Source organism: Chaetomium tenue (genome assembly GCF_020726465.1).
Source record: "Chaetomium tenue strain MPI-SDFR-AT-0079 chromosome Unknown F5144scaffold_2, whole genome shotgun sequence".
Lineage (NCBI taxonomy): Eukaryota > Fungi > Ascomycota > Sordariomycetes > Sordariales > Chaetomiaceae > Chaetomium > Chaetomium tenue.
Window position 1 is genome coordinate 4,890,193 of NW_027117330.1, and position 19,889 is coordinate 4,910,081.

Sequence of the window (19,889 nt, forward strand, 5' to 3'; positions counted from 1 at the left end):
CTTTTTGCATTTTCTTTTTTCTTTTCTTGATGTTACCTACGCTAGATATGATGTTTGGATGTTTTCGGTTACAGATGCGCTGAGCTAATATCTCCCTTTGAAGATACGAATATCATGATTTATGCCTGTTCCATGTTTGATGCTCTCGCTGCCAGAGTGATGTATACACATTGCTCTATACCAAACCCAACATCAGTGTACAACTATCGTGGTATATAGCCTTAACGTACAAAACACAACCGGCCGCTCTATAACTCGTCGTGCTCATGGTCATGCATAACCGGCTTATCAGGCCTCCCGCTGTCCTTGTGCAAATCGACGCCCTTCTTCGCCCGCCACTTCTCAAACACGGCCCACAGCTCCTTCTCCATGCCGCTATCCATCTGATCCGGCAGCACGACGGTGTACTCGACGTAGAGATTCCCAAACTCGGTCTTGTGGTACACGCTGTCGCCGTCCTCGTGCCACTTGGGCATGCCCTCCCCAGGCACCGTCTCGACGTGGTTCGGCTGCACCACCACACCGCGCTCCCGCCCCAGCCGCACAACGTGCCCGTCCAGATGCGTGACATTCCGCGTCCACCCGCCCATCAGCGCCTCGCGCAGCGACAGCACCTCCCGCCAGAACAGATCGTCCTCCTTGCGCCGGAAGAACACACCATCGACCCGGTCCGGGTTGCTCTCCTCGCCCTCCAGCTCGGGCTCCTTCTCCACCACCTGCACGATCAAATCCCCCGCGACATAGTCCGGGCTAGCATCCGCCTCATTCTCGTACGCGATGCGCACCCCATCCGCCATGCCGCGCTGCACCGTCAGCGACACCGTCGCGGGGCGGCGCACGACCCGCTCTCCCCCACACGCCTTGCAGCGGTGCTTGATGGACTTCCCCCGGCCCCCGCACGCATCACACTGCATCTGCACCTGCGTGACCATCCCCGGTGCCAGCTGCTGGCGGACGGTGCGCACGCCACGCCCCGCGCAGGCGGTGCACGCGTGCACGACGCGGTCGGCGGCCCCCGTGCCCTCGCACTCCTCGCAGATCTCCTGCTTGTTCCACTGGAACTCGGTGGTGCGGCCGTTGTAGAAGTCGCGCAGGGCGACGGGGACTTTCACTTCAACGTTGTGGCCGCGCCGCTGGCCGGGTTGGCTGCCGTAGTGGCCGCCGCCGCCGAAGAAGCGGCTGAACAGGTCGAATGGGTCGTGCCCGCCGCCGCTGCCGCCGCCGCCGCTTTGTTGCTTGCGTTGCTTGAGCGCGTCGTAGCCGTATTGGTCGTAGATTTGCCGCGACTCGGCGTCGGAGAGCGCTTCGTAGGCTTCGGCGACGAGGACGAACTTGTCGTGGGCTGTTGAGTCGTTGCTGGGTTGGGTTGTTAGAGGGGTTTGTGCGGGAAGGGGGAGAAGGGGTGTTTTCGAGGAGGTAAGGCGAACTCACGGGTTCTTGTCGGGGTGGTATTTCTTGCTGAGTTGCCTGTAGGCCGACTTGATCTGCCTGTCGGAAGCTTGCTTGTCGATGCCGAGAACCTGGAGTGGTGTGGTGTTAGAGGAGGCTGGGCTTTTGGACAGAGAAGGGGATAACCATGATCGTACCTTGTAGTAGTCCTCGGCGCAAAGCGCAGCCTGGGCCAGTGCCAGAAGCGGCAGCAGAATGGTCTTGAGTAACCTCATGATTTGTATGCGCTGCAGCCAGCCGCGATGGCCAAGCTGTCCACTTGCGATTTCCGAGACCAATTGGTAGCGAAAGATGGATCGTATGGCCGTGTGTTTGGGCTAGCGGAGGGGCGCACACGTCTGTAAGGAGCGACAGGAAGTGGGAGGGAAATGTGTCGTCGGGTGGAGAGAAAAAGGGTTGTGATGGTGTCTTGATATGGACATGTAATCCGTGCAAAGGACACTTCTTTAAACCTGGGCGCATTGCCAAGCACTTTTGGCGGCCCGCGATCTTCGGTCGCCTTGCGGCAGGTCTTGGCATCTTCCATTCCCAGCATGGGTTTCGTGTAACTTGTAATCCGTAATCTGTTGTAATTCACCACACGACCAACCATATCTCGTAACTCGGCCACCAATTCATCCTTCTTCTTCACTCTCTGATGATAGTCAATGCCACACCTGGCGGAGTCTGAGCCAGCTAGAACCCTTCCGCCTTCCGCGGGAAGTCATTTCCCACGCGCCCACCGGCAGAAGTATTCGAGTGTTCGCGGCCGCTCTGGCAGGGTTTGAGAGCCGGGGGAACACACCATCGTAATGTCAGCCGCGCTGGAGTTTAACCCGAACAAATCTGGTCCTTTGTTTCTGCTGGACATGAATCGTTTCCACATTTCCGCCGTGGCTCAGAAGCTTCCCGCAACAAAATTAGTTGCCCTTTTTGCGGATAAGACGGTTCGCGCAACATTCACCACCATCGTCGGTAGCTCGTAGGGTGGGGCGTGGGCCGGTCTGGAGTTGATACTCTGTTCTTGCTAATTTCAACGACAGTATGTACAATTTCGGGGGTGAAACCTCGACAGTCCTACCTCTGAAGGGCTTAAGCAGCGTAAGATGGATAATATAACTTTGGATAGATAGTAGGACGTAGGGCGGACCACAATCTTTGGACTGATTGTATAGCTTAGGATGACACTAAAACTTAGGATGGACATGTAAAACGTAGGATGAACACTAATCATAACTTGGTGCTATCTTAAAACTAACTTATACTCAATCAAGTATCTCCGCCACGATCGGTATCTATACCATCACGCATTTACAAGTTCGGGGATGAAGGGGAGGGCCGTTTCAAAGCCAGGAACGCCACGGGGTATAGGAAGTAGCCTGGGGGGGCGGGGCTACCATCGTTGATTCCCAGTCTTTGTGCTGTCCTCTTTCTCCCAATCTGTCGGGAAGAGGCAGGTCCAACAGACCCTTTTAGGGAGTTGGATCTTGATCAGGCTTCGGGTTACCGTAAACTTCATATCGGAACAGCCTTGGTTCCCGGGACAGTCCCTGACATAGTGTCGGTTGTAGTTGGGTTTCGTGCCGTCGAGGTAGCACACAATACACAGCTCTGCTTTACGCAGCTTGTTCGCAAGCTTTTCTAAAGCCCGGAGAATCGTCATGTCCTCTGCTGCCTGGTTGCGCTGTGACCCTTGTGCAGCCCGTCATTCTCTGTCCACATCTGTGCGTGCAGGTGCTGCCGGTGTTATGGGTGCTGGTGCTGGTGCTGGTGCTGGTGCTGGTGCTGGTGCTGGGGCTGCTGGTGCTGGTGCTGGCAGTGCGGGAGGGAACCCTTGGAAGCTTGCCGTCGGCTGTCCATAGGGATTGAAGTAGAATGGTGACGGTACTGGGTATGGGTATACCCCTGGTACACTGCCTGGGCCAGGGGCGAAGGGTCCTGGGGTTCCTGCTCCCCATGGCATAAAGCCGGGGTGAAAATATACGGGTGATGGGAGGCCTGTCGCTGGTACCGCCGGGGTTGTTGCCGCCCGGTCACTGCTCATTGCAAGATTTCCCATCTCTGGTGTGATGGCGGTCGACTTGGCGGTTGGTATACCGCTTGTTGCGGTACAAAGGTCGCACCGGGCATCCCCCAGCCCACAGGGAATGCCCCTGCCGTCCAGAAACTCGAAGACAACCAACCGTCGGCACGATGCCGAGGCATAATCACCCAGGAACTCCTTGCCTTTTGTCTTGGCTAGAGGCATGATAAGGATGCCCGTGGCCGGCTCGCCATTGCGGCCGCCACACCCCATTATCTCTCCTCGTCGTGGGGCATTTGAGTGAACCTAATGACCCCTTGGCCTCTATGCAACCCCTTTGGTCATTGGAGGGAAACCAATGGTGGTGGGTTCACTTCGTAGGTTCGGTTTTGCCACTTCTCAGTCGCCGCCGCCTTGATGTCTCCCACAATTGTTTTCAGGGATCGAGATGGTACAAGTGTAATTTCTAGGAAGGGAATCAGTACTAGCCCACCGGACTGGAAGTGTCGAAAGCTGCGCACATGGAACCAATCCTCCGAACACTCAGTCGTCATACTGACTGATCATCGGTCGACAAGGGGCATTGTCAACCAGTGGTCCCGGCTCTCTCCAACAGGGCATCCAGCGCTTTCTTAGACAGCGGAGTCTTTGGGGTGATGGGCGTCGTGAACTCTTTGGACGTCATGTCTGTCATCTATTGTCGACGAATTATCGTCAACTGATGCTTAATTGACGGACGGGGCGCCGGGGGAGGTTGACGCAGATGAGGAATGTTGTTCAATGGGGGACGGGGGAGGAGTAGGCGGGTTATTTACTTGCCATTATCTTATCGTTGACGATAGTTACGTCTTGATCTGGTTAGCGTCCCTAGCGTATTCGCTTAATTGCTTGGGCAGTTGCTGCTTGTGAATCTCGGCATCACTCTCACACCCACCTCTTCCACTCTCAGCCCTAACCCTACAGAGCATGACACTGTCCCTTTGAAAAGTCGCCCACCCCATACATCTTCACCCATGCCATTGCGTAATAAGTGGCCGGATAAGAGTAGGGCCATAGGAATGTGTCCGGGGGTAGCTTATACTTTCTCCCGCTCACATTCTCACCCTCCTTCTCACTTGTAACCATCTCACTCACTAATCTTTCACTTCCCCCCTCCCCCTTTTCTCCTCCCTTTCACCCCCCTTTTACTCCCGCCCTCATCGTCATCCAGAATCACCACCACCACCACTACCGCCACTCAAAGCCCTCAACCCAACCCAACCCAACCAATCGACCACACCACACCACCCCCAATCACCCACGATGCTCCCACCCATCCTCGCCTCCCTCCTCCACCCCTTCCACTTCATGGCCATCGCCCTCACCCACCTCCCCCCCACCATCCTCACGGCTCTCCTCACCGGCGACTTCCGCACCCTCCTCTCCCCGTCCCGCCTCCGCGCGGCCTGGTTCGGCCGTTTCTGGGCCGTCGTCGGCCCCCTCGTGCGCATCCACGCCGAGCCCAACGTGATCCCGCTGCTCCAAGGCCGCGTGACCCACGGCGTGGTGCCCCCACCCACCACCACCACCTCATCTGAGGGGCAACCGCAACCCCACCCCCCCGTCTCCGGCACAGTCCTCGAAATCGGCCCCGGCTCCGGCATGTGGACGTCCCTCTTCACGCCCGCCCACCTCCCCAACATCCACAAAGTCTACGGCATCGAGCCCAACACCGACATCCACCCGCTCCTCACCACCCAAATCGCGGCCGCCGGACTCGACCACAACGGCAAGTACGAGATCGTTCCGGTGGGGATCGAGGCGCTGGCGGAGTCGGGGCGGGTAGATCGCGAGAGCGTGGACTGTATCGTGACGGTGATGTGTCTGTGCAGTATCCCCGAGCCGCGGCGGAATATGGCGCAGTTGTATGGGTATTTGAAGCCCGGGGGGAGGTGGTATGTGTATGAGCATGTGAAGTGCTTTAGGGAGCAGGGGTGGGGGATGCGGTTGTATCAGGGTGAGTTTGGCCCGGTCCGGCCTGGCCTGTGTTCTGAGTTGGCTGGAGGGATTTTGTGCGATTTAGGGGAGCAATCCGCTGACTTGTCTTTTCTAGCATGCTTGAATCTCGTCTGGCCTCAGTTTATTGGAGGGTGCGAAATGTGCCGCGATACTGGAAAGTGGCTTAAGGAGGCCGCTCCATGGAGCCAGGTTGACTTGCACCAGCTGGATGGCGAGGCCTGGTATTTCACCATGCCTCACATCATCGGCGTTCTCACCAAATAGAGCCTCTGGGCCATCTCAGAGCGTTTTGGCGTGGGTTTTGACGCTGTCATGCTTGTTTTATCATCGTACATCTACCAGATACCATGCCACAAATACCAAGCAAAACTTTCAAGTCACTGAGTGAGCGAATATTGGGCCTAAGCCTTCCGCTACCTGACTATCTCGGGCGTCATATCCGTCCATCTATCTCCCTTGTCATGCAGGCAAAGCCCGTAGAAATCGCCAAAGATCAGCCGAAGTAGACGACCAATGCCTCGTCAAAGTAAAAAGATCGACTCCCGCCCCGTAGAAGATAGCCAGTCCATTGAGCAAGTTTACCAGCCGCTGCTGTCAGCAACAGCGCCCGAGCCCCAGTTGCCATCGCCGCCATCAGCAACGTCGGCATCAGCGGGGGCAGGGCCAGAGCCGCCGCCATTCTCGGCACCGCCACCGCCATAACCGCCACCACCGTAGCCACCATCGCCATCATCCTCGGGGACCAGAGGGTTGGGGCATCGAGACTTGTAGTGGCCCATCTCCTGGCAGTTGGCGCACTTCACACGCGCCACTGTGAGATAATTAGCAACGGCCGGCAGAGTGGAGTTGGTCACGAGGACTCACTATCGCGCGGCTTCGGGCACTCTTTATTCATGTGGCCAAACTCATCGCAGTTGCGGCACTGCACCAGAGCCATGTTGCGCGGCTCGGTGCAATCACGGGACATATGGCCCTCCTGGCCGCAGTTGCGGCAGCCGCTGGGACCGCCCTGCGGGCAATCGCGAGAGAAGTGACCGGCTGGCCGTGGTCAGTAACTTCTTAGTAGGATGGAAACAGAAACTTACTCTCGTTGCACTTCCGGCACTCAACATTCTCGGCCGAGCGAGGCTCAGGGCAGTCCGAGACTTTATGGCCCGATTGGCTGGGAAATTGTCAGCATACCACATCCTATCTTTTCGAGGGGTGACCAACCCGCAGTTCTTGCAGGCAAATCGATCAACGCGCGGGGTAGGGCCTTGGGGACGGTCAGCTAACACAACACACTCAAGAATTGGGGGGCGAATAACTTACAGTCGCGAACACGATGGCCCGGCTCGTTGCAGTTGAAGCACAGGATTTCGAAGGTATTCGCCTTCTCGACCTTGTCCTGGGGACAGCCTTTGGAAATATGGCCGATCTCGTCGCAGTTGCTGCACTTGGGAAGGCCGCCATAGACGACTTCACCGGCATCGCTGAGGCGCTCGATGTTCTCGTCGACATCCTTCGGCCACAGCTCCCGATCGCGCGGACGAGGGGGGTTCCACTGGAAGCGGTAGGTGACCGTGTACCTCTTGCCGAGGCAACCCTGGAGATCCATGTTGGTGAAGGTGGCAGCCAGGGTCTTCTCAATGGCGATGAGCCACACCGGCACATCTTGGGCACGGAAAGCGCGCTCCAGATCAGCGTAGGTAGTATCAGGGGCCGACTTGACGTAGACCTGAATGGCCTCCTTGACATCGTCAATGTCGCGCTCCTTGACAGCACGCTTGATGAGGGTCCAGGCTTCCTCAGTGGACATATCCGCAAGGTGGTCGCGATCGATCTTGCGAGAATTCTTGCACTGGCTGATCGTGTGGCCTGCATTTCAAACAAAGTCAGCAACCTTTCATTGCCATAACACCAGAGGATTATCATACCAGACTCGCCGCAGTTCTTGCAGACGCGGTTGGGGCAATCCTTGACGACATGGTCGGGGGACTGGCACTCCTTGCACAGCATGGGCGGTGCGTTAGGGCAGTCCTTGCTCCAATGGCCCTCCTCGTTGCAGCGACGGCAGGCGCCAGACAAGACGCGCGGGTTGGGGCAATCAGCCTTGTTGTGACTACAGGACCGTGTTAGTCGCGCCAGTCTAGGTTATTGATCGCGTAAAGAAACAGGATACTGACCCAGTCTCGCCACAATTGAAGCAAGCGCGATCGCCGCCAGCGTTGCCGGTGTCCTCGTTGCCACCGTTCTCTGCGCCGAAGCTGTCGCCGCCTGCGGCAGCGCCGGAACCGCCATTCCAATCGTCGCCGTTGGCATTGCCGGTACCCCAGGAATCGGTAGCAGCAGCAGCAGCGCCGCCACCGCCGCCCCAGTTGTTGTCCCAGGACATGATGGTTCGGTGTTTGAGTTTGTAAAGTGCCTACAATATTGGTGTCAGATAAACTCCCAAGTCGAAAAGAGATGACGCTCTTGGTTTCGAAGAGAGAGCGACCGACTGGTTGCGATTTGCGGGATGCGGCAACCACGGCGCGATTGCCGAAAACCAGATGAAGAAAAGAGTGGGAAGGAGGCGATGAGCTTACCTGTTCTGATAAAAGCCTCGAGTCAGTCGATCGACAACCGAGGTGTCGAGCGTCTGTATTTTCTCGAAGTTGGTGGTGAGAGCGAAGAAGAGCAGAAAAAGAGGGCGGCAGAAAAGCAGCCAGGTGGGATAGTGGGGGGATTTTGCAGAAAAAAGGCAACAAAGAAAATTGTGCTTGCAAGATCAGATTCTAAGCCCCAAGTGAGGAAGAGGTCGTCGGACGATCTGTGCTCTCTCGGCGAGGCATTGGGAAGGAGCATGTTGGCACAGGTGATGTGACTTCCATTTTTTGGAATGATTTCTCGTAGCAAATTTGACCCAAGAAAGGAAGGCGCAGTTCGTCCACCACACACCAGGTCGGGCAGTCAATGTGATGAAGTGTTGGCTGTGATTCAGATCTGGCGATAATTCTTTGGTGTTTTAGTCCCAGCAATGGACAAAAAGGGGCAAAGTAAACAATCATCCAGGGATGTTACTGTGCGAGTTATCACAGCACACGGTCTCTCCTGAGTGCCTTCTGGGCCTGAAACTGAACCAGGGTGAGAAATTAAATGCCTAGACAGGCAGGATCTTGCCATCACCGCATTTCTCAAAAATAAGAATCAAATTGCATTGTGCGTGTATGTACGTGTGTATGTATGTGTGTGAACTGTTCCAGACCGGTGCCAACTTGGGCAATCTCACTGTGGCAACAGGAGAGATAAAGCCTTGGCAAGATGGGTCTTAAAAGAGCGCTTTCTCCCATCTGTCTGTCTAAGCACTGGGCCTTGCTGGCCGTTAGGCGCACAGATTACAAAGGCAATTACTGCCTCCTCATGCGGTGTAAGATGCGCTCTGCAGATCATTCAGTTCTTGTTTCTTGCGACCTTGGTTGTAGAATTTCTAGTTTGGGGTCTGATATCCCAGCTGCCTCTTTTGAGTCACGCCGAAAGATGGAGATGAAAGTTGTTGTGGCGGCTAAATGGAATCTTGGACTGCTCAACCGTTAGCTCCAACTTGTTTGTCTCCATACGGCCCTTCTCGCCGGAAAAGAAGCCTAAAGAAGCATGAAGTTTGTAATCCTGATGCAGCCTCGCTGGATCGCCAGATCCAATAGAGATTCATTCAGAAGGAGCGTGATGGTCGTTGGCAAGGCCAACCCTGGACCCAGCGGAGGGGTAGCAGCGGGGAGCAAACACCCCGCAACCCATCATGCAGGTATATCGGCCCTATTGATTCTGTAACACCACTTGGTCCGGAACACAAGGTCGATCAAACTTGCTCGGGGGCCTTTAAAGAGCTGAGGCATTAAGCTTTGGTCACAAACTCGACCTTGACATCTTGCCCAAACCCAAACACCAACCATCAGCTCAACGCACATCAACCATGTCGAAACCTGACAACCTCCCCGAGATGGAATACCGCTTCCTGGGCCGCTCCGGCCTTCAAGTGTCGGCCATCTCCCTCGGTGGTTGGTTAACCTACGGCGGGCATGTCGACCGCGAAGGGACGTACGCCTGCATGAAGGCCGCCTACGACTGCGGCGTCAACTTCTTCGACTGTGCCGAAGGATACGCCGAGGGCGAGTCCGAGAAGGTGATGGGCGAGGCCATCAAAAAGTACGAATGGAAGAGGAACGACATCGTCATCTCCACCAAGGTAACCAACCCTCACTAGCATGGCTCAGACTCTCGGTCCCAATGTTGACCGTTCCTCAGCTCTACTGGGGCGACGCTTTTAGCAACAGCAAAGTCAACAACCGGGGTTTGTCGCGCAAGCACGTCATCGAGGGCATGAACCAGTCGCTCGAGAGGCTGCAGCTGGAGTATGTCGACCTGATCTACGCTCATCGCCCGGACCGGCACACGCCCATGGAGGAGACGGTGCGCGCCTTCAACCACCTGATCAACACGGGCAAGGCGCTGTACTGGGGCACTTCGGAGTGGAACGCCGATGAGATCGCACAAGCATGGCGGTACGCCGACAAGCTGGGGCTGATCGGCCCCGTGATGGGTACGTGGATGCCTCGCTCTGAGTGAAGGGCGACTGGGTAGCTAACCGGAACAGAACAACCGCGCTACAACATGCTCGAGCGCATCCAAGTTGAGAGGGAGTACGCACACCTGTACCGCGAGGTCGGTCTTGGCCTGACAGTCTTCTCGCCCATGCGACAGGGCATCTTGTCGGGCAAGTACAAGAACGGCATTCCGGACGGGTCGCGGTTTGCGCAGACGCAGGTCGAGTTCATCGCCGGGTTCTGGAAGCAGACGGGCAAGGCCGAGTTCCAGGCCATGGCCGACACGGTCAGCAAGCTGGAGCCGATCGCGGAGAGGCTGGGAGTCAAGCAGAGCGTGCTGGCTCTCGCGTGGGTGCTCGCAAACCCCAACGTGAGCTCCGCCATCACGGGCGCCAGCAGCCAGGCGCAGGTCTACGAGAACATCGAGGCGGTGCGGGCGTACAAAAAGTTGACGCCCGAGATTATGAAGGAGATTGACGAGATCCTCAACAACAAGCCGCCGACAGTCACGATGCGGTATTAGGGAAGGGGAAGATTAGTGTAGGGGGAAACAAGAAAATAAAAACACTCAAAATCCATTGTCCTTGCTTCGAAAGCCATTGATATCGTTGTGCAAGTTGAGGATGAGGATGCAACAAGATGGCAACCCAGCAAACATGGTATGATTTGGACAGGGGACAGCCCACCAAGATTGGTTTCTGGAACGATCAGTCCCCTTTTCGATCCAAGTTGGAAGTGGATGCACGGACACGAGCGACTTTGAAAGGTTCAATTGGTCCCCAGATTGGATGCCCCGCTAACAGCCAGGGGAAAGCCCCGCTTCGACCCCTACGATAGCCACGCGTACCAGGGGCGGTGAAATATTGCAGTGGAAGTTGCCGATGGACCTGACTTTCAAGTTTCAACTTCACGGTGCTGTCGCTTGTTTCGGTCAACTCCCACAAGCAGGCCGCCGTCAAATTTCGGCCTCTCCTCGAATACGATGGCTCGCTCCGTGACAGCAACTACTAACGGCGCTTCGAAGAGGAGGGAACCCGCCAATGGCAAGGTAAACGGGCAAGTAAACGGCAGCGCGAACGGTGCAGCTCCGGAAGCTGAAGCACAAGTCGATGATGCGAGCTACCGCGACTTCTTCTGGACCTACACCGAGGAGCCACATCGGACGAGGCGCCTTGCCATCATCAAGGCGCATCCCGAGGTAAGTCTAGCATTGTTTCTGTGTATATCTTCATTAACGACTAGGTTAACTGACAGTTCGTTTGTTTCCATTATAGGTAACCAAACTGTGCGGTCCCGAGCCCCTGACCAAATATGTCGTTGCCGGTGTCGTTGGCCTCCAAATCCTTCTCGCCCACCTCCTGCGCGACACCTCCTTCTGGTCATGGAAGTTCTGGGCAGTGGCATACGTCTTCGGCGCCACCTCGAACCAGAATCTGTTCCTCGCCATCCACGAGATCTCCCACAACCTCGCCTTCAGGTCGCCCATGGCCAACCGACTATTTGCCATCTTTGCCAACCTACCCATTGCCGTCCCATACAGCGCTTCGTTCAGGGTATGCTACCTACTTATCCATGTCGCTGTCCCACAAACAAAATACTGACCCTCCCAGCCCTACCACCTCACGCACCACAAGTCCCTCGGTGTCGACGGCCTGGACACCGACCTCCCTACTGCCTTCGAAGCTGTCTTCCTCGACTCGATCCTCGGAAAGGCCTTCTTCTGCACCTTCCAGATCTTCTTCTACGCCCTCCGGCCCATGACCGTCTACCGCGTGCCCTTCACCTGGGTGCACGGCCTCAACGTCGCCGTCCAACTCGGGTTCGACTACGCCCTCGCGTGCCTCCTCCCGGGCTACTTCACCTTCCACTCCGTCCTCTACCTGCTGCTCTCCTCCTTCCTGGCCGGCTCGCTGCACCCGACGGCGGGCCACTTCATCGCCGAGCACTACGTCTACGAGAAGATCATGCCCGAGGCGCGCCAGCCGGGCAACAACATCCCCGTCCCCGAGACCTTCAGCTACTACGGCCCGCTGAACCTGGTCACGTACAACGTCGGCCTGCACAACGAGCACCACGACTTCCCGGCCATCCCCTGGACCCGCCTGCCCGTGCTGCGCGAGATGGCCAAGGAGTTCTACGCCGACCTGCCGCAGCATCGCAGCTGGACCTACGTGCTGTGGCGCTTCATTTTTGACGAGGAGATTGGCATGCGGTGCCGCGTCAAGAGGAAGCAGGGCGGGAGAGTGGTCGGAGGAGGGACCGTCAAGGCGAAGGTGGCGGACTGGAAGGAGGATGAGATTGAGGCATGAAGCGCGGGTTGCTGCAGCTGGTTTTCTGGCATCGTTTTGGCTGTTGAGTGGGTTATAGACTTGGTAATGGTGCATGTACGATGGGTTTTGTGTTCGCCTTGAGTTGTCAGATATCGCATAATATATGAGACCCCTTGGGATCATGCGCGTAATGTCTCAGGCTGGTTGCGGCAGTCTCATTGTCAAAGTAATATGTAGACCGCAGCAACCCGAGCTGGGTCATGCAACTCAATAAAGTCTTACTTCAAAACGGTCATTTTCTTGGGAAAACGACCGAAAAGTCACTGGCGACATCACCTCACTCATGGACTGTGGGTGAAACGGGTCACAACAAATTGCCATCCCTCAACAGTCCCCCCCCTTACAAATACCCCGAGTTCTTGTGCCTGGTCAGTTCCACATCGCGGATTGGTGAGACACATCACCGTATAAGGGGCCAGCTTCGGTTTCTCTACACAGGCAACAACTCCACGGGTCGGGCGTGCGTGTTTCGCGCAAAGTTGCCAGGAACACCCTCGTTTATATTCGTGGCCATGGTGAAGATGTAGAGAGTGGTATCTGGACCGCGAGGCACGGCATTTATCTTGTCTTTTACTCAACAAGATACCCCAAGTCACAGGCCCTGGGACACAAACCACAGAGTTGAGACCCCAGCACGGCCTTTTTGCCACCCCCAACAATCCCCAGCAACCCAACCTTAACTTGACACCTTGAGCACCATGAGATATCACCCATCACCAGCAAATACACATACACAAACACAAGCACGAGCACAAGCACAACCGATCTGTGCTCGGTATCTTCGTGGGACTTGGAACAAATACAAAAGACAATATATTGATAGCTAAGTCCCGCAAGCCCCTTTCTTTTTTCCTGTCCATTTCATGAACTCGTGACTATCATTTATTGACTCTGTGTCCGAGACATCTAAACCCACATACATCATCAGATTGGAAGGAAAATGTGGTTTTGTTGAATGGATGTGAAACATGAAAACAAAGGTGTGGATTAGTTCGTCGTGTAAATTGTGGTAGGGAAAACAAGACTGTATGAGACCTAGGTTGAATAGATGGTAGGGTAGGGGGCGACTTTGAGAAACTGGTGGAAGGAAGGAAAAACGAAAACTGGTACAGAAGGAGGGAAAAGAGAGAAGCACGTCTAATGCGTCTTCATTTACCGACTCTCTGCTCAGTGTTTACCCACCAGCTGCTTCCAACCAGCAAACTCCTTCTACACCACTCGGCGCTCGCCAGAGGTGTTGGCCTAATACCAATGAACCGGCCATCTAGGAGGAAGGAAAGCGAAGAAAAATACAGGTAATAAAAAACAGCTTCGGCTCCCATCATAATCGTCTCGTGACCGGGCCCTGAGGCAGTTGTGATTTAAAAAAGGAACCCTAAACAAACACAAGAGACAGAGAAACCGCCGTCCGTCCGTCCAGCCATAAAACCCAGGCGCCCCCGCTTAAATCATCATGAAATCTGCCCTGCTCCCGCTGACGGGAAACTTCATCCTGGAAAGAAAACGGAGTAAAGAATAAGGAAGAAAAAGGCTGGAAAGACGTAACGTAATCACCATCAACAAAATCGCTTCTTTCTCTCTCTTTCTCTTTCTGTCTCTCCTAGTATGTGTCGAGTGCCTTTTTATGCGTCTCTCCACCCATCCACCCAACCACGAAAACAAGCAAAAGAACGCCCCCAGAAACCCGCCTACCAACTCCCGCTCCAGCACTCCATTCTTCAGGAAGGAGACGAGGAGAAGGGGGAAGAAAAAAAGAGAAAAAGAGAAAAGGGGTGTAAAAAAAAACAAAGATGATTTTGTCCCTAGTACCATGCCCACCACGCCATGCACGCTTCCCCCGATTCAGTCAGTCAAGTCAGTATACAGAACCCGCTCCAAATCAACCCCACGCCAATTTCCCCCCTCATGCCTCCAAAGGTCCCAAGTCCCAACCCAACCCAAACCAGAAAAAACAAGAAAACCAAGTCTGCAAAGATCTTGACCACAATCAGTCATAATAAACAAAGGAAAAAGATTTGCGTCGCTGGACGCAGGGTTTGACAAAACCCCGCTTTCTACAAAGCAACAGAAATCGTGACCTCCCCATCACCATCTCCCTTGGTGGGAACGCCATGATCACCACCACCACCACCGCCACCACCACCGCCCTTAGTCCCATTAGGGGGCAAACCGGGCGGGTCATTGGCAGCATTAGGCTTGACGGTCGTCTTGCCCGAGATAGTAGCGGTGCGGACGCGCTGGCTGAGGGGCAGGGTGTACTTGAGGACGCCCTTGAGGATGAGGGTGAACTCGTCGTCGAGGATGCGCTCCCAGCGCTCCTGGCCACCGTAGGTGCCGTTGCCGGGGTTCTGCAGGCGCACCTCGCCGCTCGAGTACGAGATGCCCTTGTGGAAGAAGGAGCCCTCGAACGAGAGCGCGCTGTCGAACCCCGTGATGGTGCCCAGCCGCATGTTGGGCGCCGCATCGTCGGGCGGGGAGGGGTCCGGTTCGGCCTCGAGAATTTGCATTGTGTTGCCGCTGCTGGCTTCTATTTTGTCGTTGACCGGCCTGCGAGGCGGTGGTGGGCCGATCTCGCCTGGGTGGGTGTGGCGCCACCATTCCGAGTCGGTCATGGCGTGCGGGGACTTGGCGAAGACTTCGATGTCGGCCGAGTCGACGACGACGACGACGACGTTCGGGTTATGGGCTTTGATGGTGAGATCGAGCATCAGCTCCTGCTGGCTCGCCACGACGTGGTCCATCGAGACGAGCTGGATGCCAGTGAGCGGTTGGGATGTGGCAAACATGAACCCGATGGCACCTGAGACGACGAGGAGAAGCATGACGGTGAGGACGAGGCAGCTCGCGAACCGGTTGAGGACCGAGGGCGCCGAGCGGTGGTAGGTCTGCGCCTCGATAGAGCGCAGGGAGTGGCCGCCCCTCCGGCTCCTACCAGAGCGTGATGATCGTACCGTCCCAGACCCGATAAGAGGCGTTGTCTCGTCGTCGGCACCTGTGGTGTCGTCAAGATCATAGCCTACCGATAGGTGTGTCCCCCGCTTGCCGTTCACTCCGGCAACAGGACGGTTCGCGAATCGAGGGCTCGGGGGTGCAGACGATTGTCGCGAGTTCAAATTCCCCTGAGCTAGTGATCCACCGAACGGACCATGCTCGGCGAACAAAGAGGGGTGGCCGTTGCCACCGCCGTTGCGGCCCCAGCGGCCGAAGTGGTGGTGGTGGCGGGCGGTTCCCCGACCTGAGCCGGCGTTGCTCCTCCCGGTTCCCCTGCCGTCGTCCTCGGCGAAGCCGCTGTCGCTGTGGCCGTTGGTGGCCGACGAGTTTACAAACTTCATGCTCTTTTTGGGCACGACCGGCTGGCCGTTGCTCTCCATGACGGCGTGGATCGAGCGCATACCGGCGCGGTCGATCTGGCTGGCCATCGAGGTGGTGCTCGGGGTCCGCGAGTGGAAACGCATGGGCCGCTCGCGGGCATCTGGAGGGTTAGAATCGTAGACGAAGGTCTCGTCAGAGTCGGACGAGTTCGCTTCTTCGACGGCACTCGCGACCTTGGCCTCGAAGATATCCGCCTTGGACGACGCTAAGCGATGTCTTGTCAGTAAGTTGCTCATCTGGTACATGACCATGCTCTGCCTGCGGGAGTGGGTTCGACGAGAGCGACTATCTCCTTCGTCGTGGTGGCATTTTGTCGGCGAGAGACACTTATTCTCGGTCGATGAGACGACTGATCCCATGGACTGGTAATGGCGCAACCGGGGGAATAAAGCAGCTGAATTTGGTGGCTCACCATTGCCGGCCGTCACGGTGGGTGTCTTCCGTGCCGGCTTCTTCTTCTCCTTCTTTGGTCGTATCGTTTCTGTGCTCGCCTTTGTGCGCAGACTGACGGTCGACCCTTGCCCTCCGGTACCCGGCACGAGCGGGGCTTGTGGAATGGACGTCACCGTCTCTGTCTCCACCGTCATGCTCTGCAACGACGCCTCACCGGTCTTGCTTTTGGTGACACCCTGCTTGATGCATGTGCTCGACTGCCTGGACGTCAGAGGAGGCGCGCTTATCGCTCCGCTCCGCCGCCCGGTCTTCGTGTTGTCGGTCTCGCTTCCGCTATCCCCCGCGCTTGTCCTTCCCTCTCCGTTCTGAGAGAGACCGAGGCCGACGGAATCTGCTTGCGACATCTCCGGAGTCATGCTGTCGTCGATTTTCTCGTGTATCGAGTCCGTTGGGGCTCGTGGGGATCCTATCGGGCTGACTTCCTGCACGGTCTCGAGGGTCGATGTACTACCGCCTCCCCCGCGCGCTGGTGTCCTCCCGCCGGTTGCAATATGGAGGTCTTCGGGGTCCGTGTCGGATGGCAAGTCCCCAGGAGGCGGCATCGGCGGGGTGGCGCGCTGGACGTTAATCAGGGGAGTCTCTGGTTCTGGCCTTCTCGGTAACCCGATATTTGGCTTCTGGAGGATGGGCGGTGGAGATCGTAACCTCGGGGACACGGGCCATCTGGGCGACTCTCGCAAATGGTCCATTGTGGTGGGTGATTTGACGGGTGCGCCCGCATTAGAGCTCGGATCCGAGGTAGATGGGAGGAGAGTCGGGGTGTTGGCGGAGGAGAGTGATTTGGACCCTGGTGCTGATGGGCCGTTTGCCTGCTTTGCGGATCGCGAAGGGCTGAGATCTTGCTGGCTGTTCTTCCTCGAGCGGATTCCTGAATTCGCTGATGAAGTGCGCGAAGTTGCGGTCCTTGACAATGGCCTGGTGGGAGATGGCTCGCGTGATACGAGGGGAGAAGGCGCGGCGGACGACGAAGTGGACGTGGCAGATGCCTGTGACGTGAACTTGGACGGCCCCGACTCGGTCATTGGGGTTATTGTCGCCGTGCTGGCAGACGATTCGCGGGTGTACGTGGGGTGGGCATCCTGGCTGGCATCAGGGACTTCCGACGTCCCGGGCGATATGTTTGGTGACTTGTCCATGTCTGCATGCGAGCACCGGCACTGGTTGGAGTGGATAGGATGAGGGGGATGGAGGCTCGTTCTGAGCCACACATGCCACGCCTAGTCGTCGCGGGTTGGGTATAGGCCACAAGTCTGCCGGGGCCAACGAATGGATACAACCCGCCCAGGGCGTAAACGGAGGCTGTCGTGGGCGGGAACGATAGCCCCAGTGGGGTTGGGGGTTTGTGTGGTGTGTTGCGGGTGTGTCGTGCAACGGGGTCTCGGCGTGGGTGATGCTTGTCGATGCTTGTCGGGGTGCTATTGCGTTGCAGGTGCTCACCTGCTCTTTGGGGGGGCAGGAAAAGTGAGCGATTGACGGATGGTCGGCGATATCAAGGGTCTCTCATTTGTTGACAGAAGCAGGCAACTGCTTTGTTGACCAGACAGGGTCGGGCGGCGCGGGATTCGATGTGTAGAGGGAGAATGATGGAGCACAAGAATTGGGTTGGATGATGTCGTTGGCCCAGGTCCAAGAACGCCCACCAAGCTTCCGTGCAATTGTGTTGTTGCAGGCACGCACACAGTGGGGAAATCTGAACGGCCCGGGGGAAGAAGGTGGGTGGCAGTGGTGCGCTGGCCCGCCCTTCGCCCGTTTTGGGTTTGGACTTCTCGCTTCGGGGGACCCGAGCACTGGGACGAAGCCTGAAATGGCCTGCGCGGCAGTTGACGGGCCAAAACGGCGCAATCCGGCACCAAAATTGAGATTTTCTTAAGTTGCTTTCCCCTTCCTTGTCACTCCAATCACTCTGCAGTTCCGCAGGCCTCGTTTCTCGAAAAATTGTGATGATGCTACTGTTCACCCGGCTACGAGGAGGATGCTACTTTGAAACGCTCCAAAGGCAATTACTGACGGAAGACTTGCTCCGCAAGGTCCCGGTGCCTGGCAGTGGCACAGTACGAAGGTTACAGTGCGAATGTCAGAGGCGACGCTTCTCAGCCCAAGGTGGTGTAAGATCCCTGGTACCTGGGTGAGCGAAAGAGTACAAGCGCGGTGGTAACTTCCCACAAAAACCCCGCGGAAATAACCAGGTGATCAAGTATTGGCAGGTAGCGTGCGTCTCACCGCAAGTCGCTGGAACTTCGGTAACGCCCCACTTGCTCTGGTTCCAGAATTTCTTCCCCGCCAAATCCGAAGGGAGAACGCCCCAGAAGAAGAAAGGCTCTGCTCCATTTCAACGGTGCTGTTAGGGCGGGACATTCTTTCAAACGGGGCCGCCAGCCGTCGATGGGCAGTTAGCGTAACATGGCCGACAGATCGGAAGCGGCAGAGTCTGCGCACAACAAATAATGACGACATTTTGGAGTCACGATATTCCATTTTTTTGCTAATTGTTTGAGGAATTCTGTTCAGCGCAGCGTTGCAGCGGTTTGACCGGTCAGTGACGACTAGCACGACTGGTCCAGCTGTCGACCCATGACGGCTTAGAATTGCACTCTCTTTCCAGTTTTCAGGGAACCGAAGATCGGGTTGGACAAGACGGGCCGCCCCAGATGCACCCAAACCCAACTTTTTGGTTCAGATCTCATCTCGCCACTTGTCCGTCAACAATAACTTTGTTGTGTCGTAATTGAGGGCTCGCTTGAGTCTTTGCAACTCATCTCCTCGGATGCAGAATCGGTTTCCGGAGCGAGCGGGTGTTTGCCAGGCCGACCACGCTGGTTTGTTTTGCTCTTGCTCACGAAGCTAAAACCGTCAATAGATCGGTTGGTGATTTGATTCGTGAACGATCTTCGAAGCAGCAGCTCGCTCAACGGCCGCCCCACGTGAGCTAGTTAGATGACCGTTGCCCGGTCTCCTCATCAAGGAGGATCAGCGCTTTGCCTCTAACGAAAGTCCATTTTCGTCTAAACACCCAATTAAGACCATCAACCATCGGACGAGACTCGGCGAGAGTTCAGACTTGAAGCGGCGGAGTTGAGAAACACCCGCCGGTAGGCATCCTTCCCGCGATGAGAAAGAGAATGGGAAGTACAGGTCTATCAAGCGTGATATTCGTGAGACGCATCAGCCTCTCACAGGCGGACAAGTGGACGGTGGCACACCGCAACGCGCCACAATCCAGCATTTTGGGTGTCATCAGCCATTGCTTTTGTCCTCGCTGACAAAACCGCGAAGGGAACGCCGGGGAGACCTTTGGTACAACGATGCTGGCACGGCTGCCTGATGCCCAGCGAATGCAGAGCTTCTTGTTCTTGCTCTAAGTAATGGGCTGATGACGACGAGATCCGCCCCTCCGTCTTGCGACTCCGTCCGGAGGATCCGGGGGAGCTGACAGTTTCCGGCATGGGCCGACGCGACCCCACCACGCCGTTGGCCCGATGCAAGGGACGGTCAGAATCGTCAGATTCTCACAGGGGCGAGCACCATGTTTGCTCCGAAGCAAACTTCTCCGTTCCCTACAGACCGGTTCCAGGGAGAAGCGGCGCAGGAAGAACAGAAGAACTTGTTTCGTTTCTAGGTCCTCAAGCGGCCCACCGTCACCTGCCTGCGTTCGTGCCTGCTTCTCCGAAACCGAGAACCCCAGTGGTTCGTGCAAATCTCAAAACCGCGCAAGACTCTTTCTTG

The 19,889-nt window shown here is 56.4% G+C and overlaps 8 protein-coding genes across 8 annotated transcripts; 3 read left to right on the plus strand and 5 right to left on the minus strand.

Annotated features, from left to right (window-relative positions):
* Positions 1 to 134: 134 nt before the first annotated feature.
* F5144DRAFT_627749 (uncharacterized protein) lies at positions 135 to 1,872 on the minus strand. Its single transcript, XM_066792306.1, has 3 exons — positions 1,587 to 1,872; positions 1,432 to 1,520; positions 135 to 1,356 (listed from the first exon to the last, which is right to left on the minus strand). The coding sequence occupies exons 1-3, from the start codon at positions 1,662 to 1,664 to the stop codon at positions 249 to 251; spliced, it is 1,275 nt and encodes a 424-aa protein (XP_066647329.1). The 5' UTR covers positions 1,665 to 1,872; the 3' UTR covers positions 135 to 248.
* Positions 1,873 to 2,897: 1,025 nt separating this feature from the next.
* Positions 2,898 to 3,943, minus strand: F5144DRAFT_147811 (uncharacterized protein). Its single transcript, XM_066782442.1, has one exon. It carries the CDS (start codon positions 3,722 to 3,724, stop codon positions 3,134 to 3,136), a length of 591 nt encoding a protein of 196 aa, XP_066647330.1. The 5' UTR covers positions 3,725 to 3,943; the 3' UTR covers positions 2,898 to 3,133.
* A 435-nt stretch (positions 3,944 to 4,378) lies between these two features.
* Positions 4,379 to 5,834, plus strand: F5144DRAFT_564844 (S-adenosyl-L-methionine-dependent methyltransferase). The gene is made up of 2 exons (XM_066788449.1): positions 4,379 to 5,447; positions 5,544 to 5,834. Exons 1-2 carry the CDS (start codon positions 4,754 to 4,756, stop codon positions 5,711 to 5,713), a joined length of 864 nt encoding a protein of 287 aa, XP_066647331.1. The 5' UTR covers positions 4,379 to 4,753; the 3' UTR covers positions 5,714 to 5,834.
* Positions 5,835 to 5,991: 157 nt separating this feature from the next.
* F5144DRAFT_147890 (uncharacterized protein) lies at positions 5,992 to 6,745 on the minus strand. Its single transcript, XM_066782445.1, has 3 exons — positions 6,535 to 6,745; positions 6,314 to 6,487; positions 5,992 to 6,260 (listed from the first exon to the last, which is right to left on the minus strand). The coding sequence occupies exons 2-3, from the start codon at positions 6,414 to 6,416 to the stop codon at positions 6,028 to 6,030; spliced, it is 336 nt and encodes a 111-aa protein (XP_066647332.1). The 5' UTR covers positions 6,417 to 6,487; positions 6,535 to 6,745; the 3' UTR covers positions 5,992 to 6,027.
* A 2,447-nt stretch (positions 6,746 to 9,192) lies between these two features.
* F5144DRAFT_147829 (NADP-dependent oxidoreductase domain-containing protein) lies at positions 9,193 to 10,710 on the plus strand. The gene is made up of 3 exons (XM_066782443.1): positions 9,193 to 9,653; positions 9,713 to 10,007; positions 10,062 to 10,710. The coding sequence occupies exons 1-3, from the start codon at positions 9,381 to 9,383 to the stop codon at positions 10,532 to 10,534; spliced, it is 1,041 nt and encodes a 346-aa protein (XP_066647333.1). The 5' UTR covers positions 9,193 to 9,380; the 3' UTR covers positions 10,535 to 10,710.
* Position 10,711: 1 nt separating this feature from the next.
* Positions 10,712 to 12,431, plus strand: F5144DRAFT_147830 (fatty acid desaturase-domain-containing protein). The gene is made up of 3 exons (XM_066782444.1): positions 10,712 to 11,209; positions 11,286 to 11,564; positions 11,622 to 12,431. Exons 1-3 carry the CDS (start codon positions 10,994 to 10,996, stop codon positions 12,318 to 12,320), a joined length of 1,194 nt encoding a protein of 397 aa, XP_066647334.1. The 5' UTR covers positions 10,712 to 10,993; the 3' UTR covers positions 12,321 to 12,431.
* A 1,281-nt stretch (positions 12,432 to 13,712) lies between these two features.
* Positions 13,713 to 14,274, minus strand: F5144DRAFT_147905 (uncharacterized protein). The gene has a single exon (XM_066782446.1). It carries the CDS (start codon positions 14,151 to 14,153, stop codon positions 13,785 to 13,787), a length of 369 nt encoding a protein of 122 aa, XP_066647335.1. The 5' UTR covers positions 14,154 to 14,274; the 3' UTR covers positions 13,713 to 13,784.
* Positions 14,275 to 14,395: 121 nt separating this feature from the next.
* F5144DRAFT_528534 (vacuolar segregation subunit 7-domain-containing protein) lies at positions 14,396 to 17,302 on the minus strand (the record flags this gene model as incomplete). The annotated part of the gene is made up of 1 exon (XM_066786885.1): positions 14,396 to 17,302. One exon carries the CDS (start codon positions 17,300 to 17,302, stop codon positions 14,396 to 14,398), a length of 2,907 nt encoding a protein of 968 aa, XP_066647336.1.
* Between the last annotated feature and the right edge of the window lie 2,587 nt (positions 17,303 to 19,889).

Bases quoted from the DNA above. Each gene is read 5' to 3' on its own strand.
- F5144DRAFT_627749 (XM_066792306.1), bottom strand. From the start codon at position 1,664: ATGAGGTTACTCAAGACCATTCTGCTGCCGCTTCTGGCACTGGCCCAG. The intron at 1,521-1,586 runs GTACGATCATGG...ACACCACTCCAG, and splicing joins GCGCCGAGGACTACTACAAG to GTTCTCGGCATCGACAAGCA. The intron at 1,357-1,431 runs GTGAGTTCGCCT...AACCCAACCCAG, and splicing joins TACCACCCCGACAAGAACCC to CAACGACTCAACAGCCCACG.
- F5144DRAFT_147811 (XM_066782442.1), bottom strand. From the start codon at position 3,724: ATGGGGTGTGGCGGCCGCAATGGCGAGCCGGCCACGGGCATCCTTATC.
- F5144DRAFT_564844 (XM_066788449.1), top strand. From the start codon at position 4,754: ATGCTCCCACCCATCCTCGCCTCCCTCCTCCACCCCTTCCACTTCATG. The intron at 5,448-5,543 runs GTGAGTTTGGCC...TGTCTTTTCTAG, and splicing joins GGGGATGCGGTTGTATCAGG to CATGCTTGAATCTCGTCTGG.
- F5144DRAFT_147890 (XM_066782445.1), bottom strand. From the start codon at position 6,416: ATGTCCCGTGATTGCACCGAGCCGCGCAACATGGCTCTGGTGCAGTGC. The intron at 6,261-6,313 runs GTGAGTCCTCGT...ATTATCTCACAG, and splicing joins GTGCCCGAAGCCGCGCGATA to TGGCGCGTGTGAAGTGCGCC.
- F5144DRAFT_147829 (XM_066782443.1), top strand. From the start codon at position 9,381: ATGTCGAAACCTGACAACCTCCCCGAGATGGAATACCGCTTCCTGGGC. The intron at 9,654-9,712 runs GTAACCAACCCT...ACCGTTCCTCAG, and splicing joins ACATCGTCATCTCCACCAAG to CTCTACTGGGGCGACGCTTT. The intron at 10,008-10,061 runs GTACGTGGATGC...TAACCGGAACAG, and splicing joins GCTGATCGGCCCCGTGATGG to AACAACCGCGCTACAACATG.
- F5144DRAFT_147830 (XM_066782444.1), top strand. From the start codon at position 10,994: ATGGCTCGCTCCGTGACAGCAACTACTAACGGCGCTTCGAAGAGGAGG. The intron at 11,210-11,285 runs GTAAGTCTAGCA...TTTCCATTATAG, and splicing joins TCATCAAGGCGCATCCCGAG to GTAACCAAACTGTGCGGTCC. The intron at 11,565-11,621 runs GTATGCTACCTA...TGACCCTCCCAG, and splicing joins CATACAGCGCTTCGTTCAGG to CCCTACCACCTCACGCACCA.
- F5144DRAFT_147905 (XM_066782446.1), bottom strand. From the start codon at position 14,153: ATGGTACTAGGGACAAAATCATCTTTGTTTTTTTTTACACCCCTTTTC.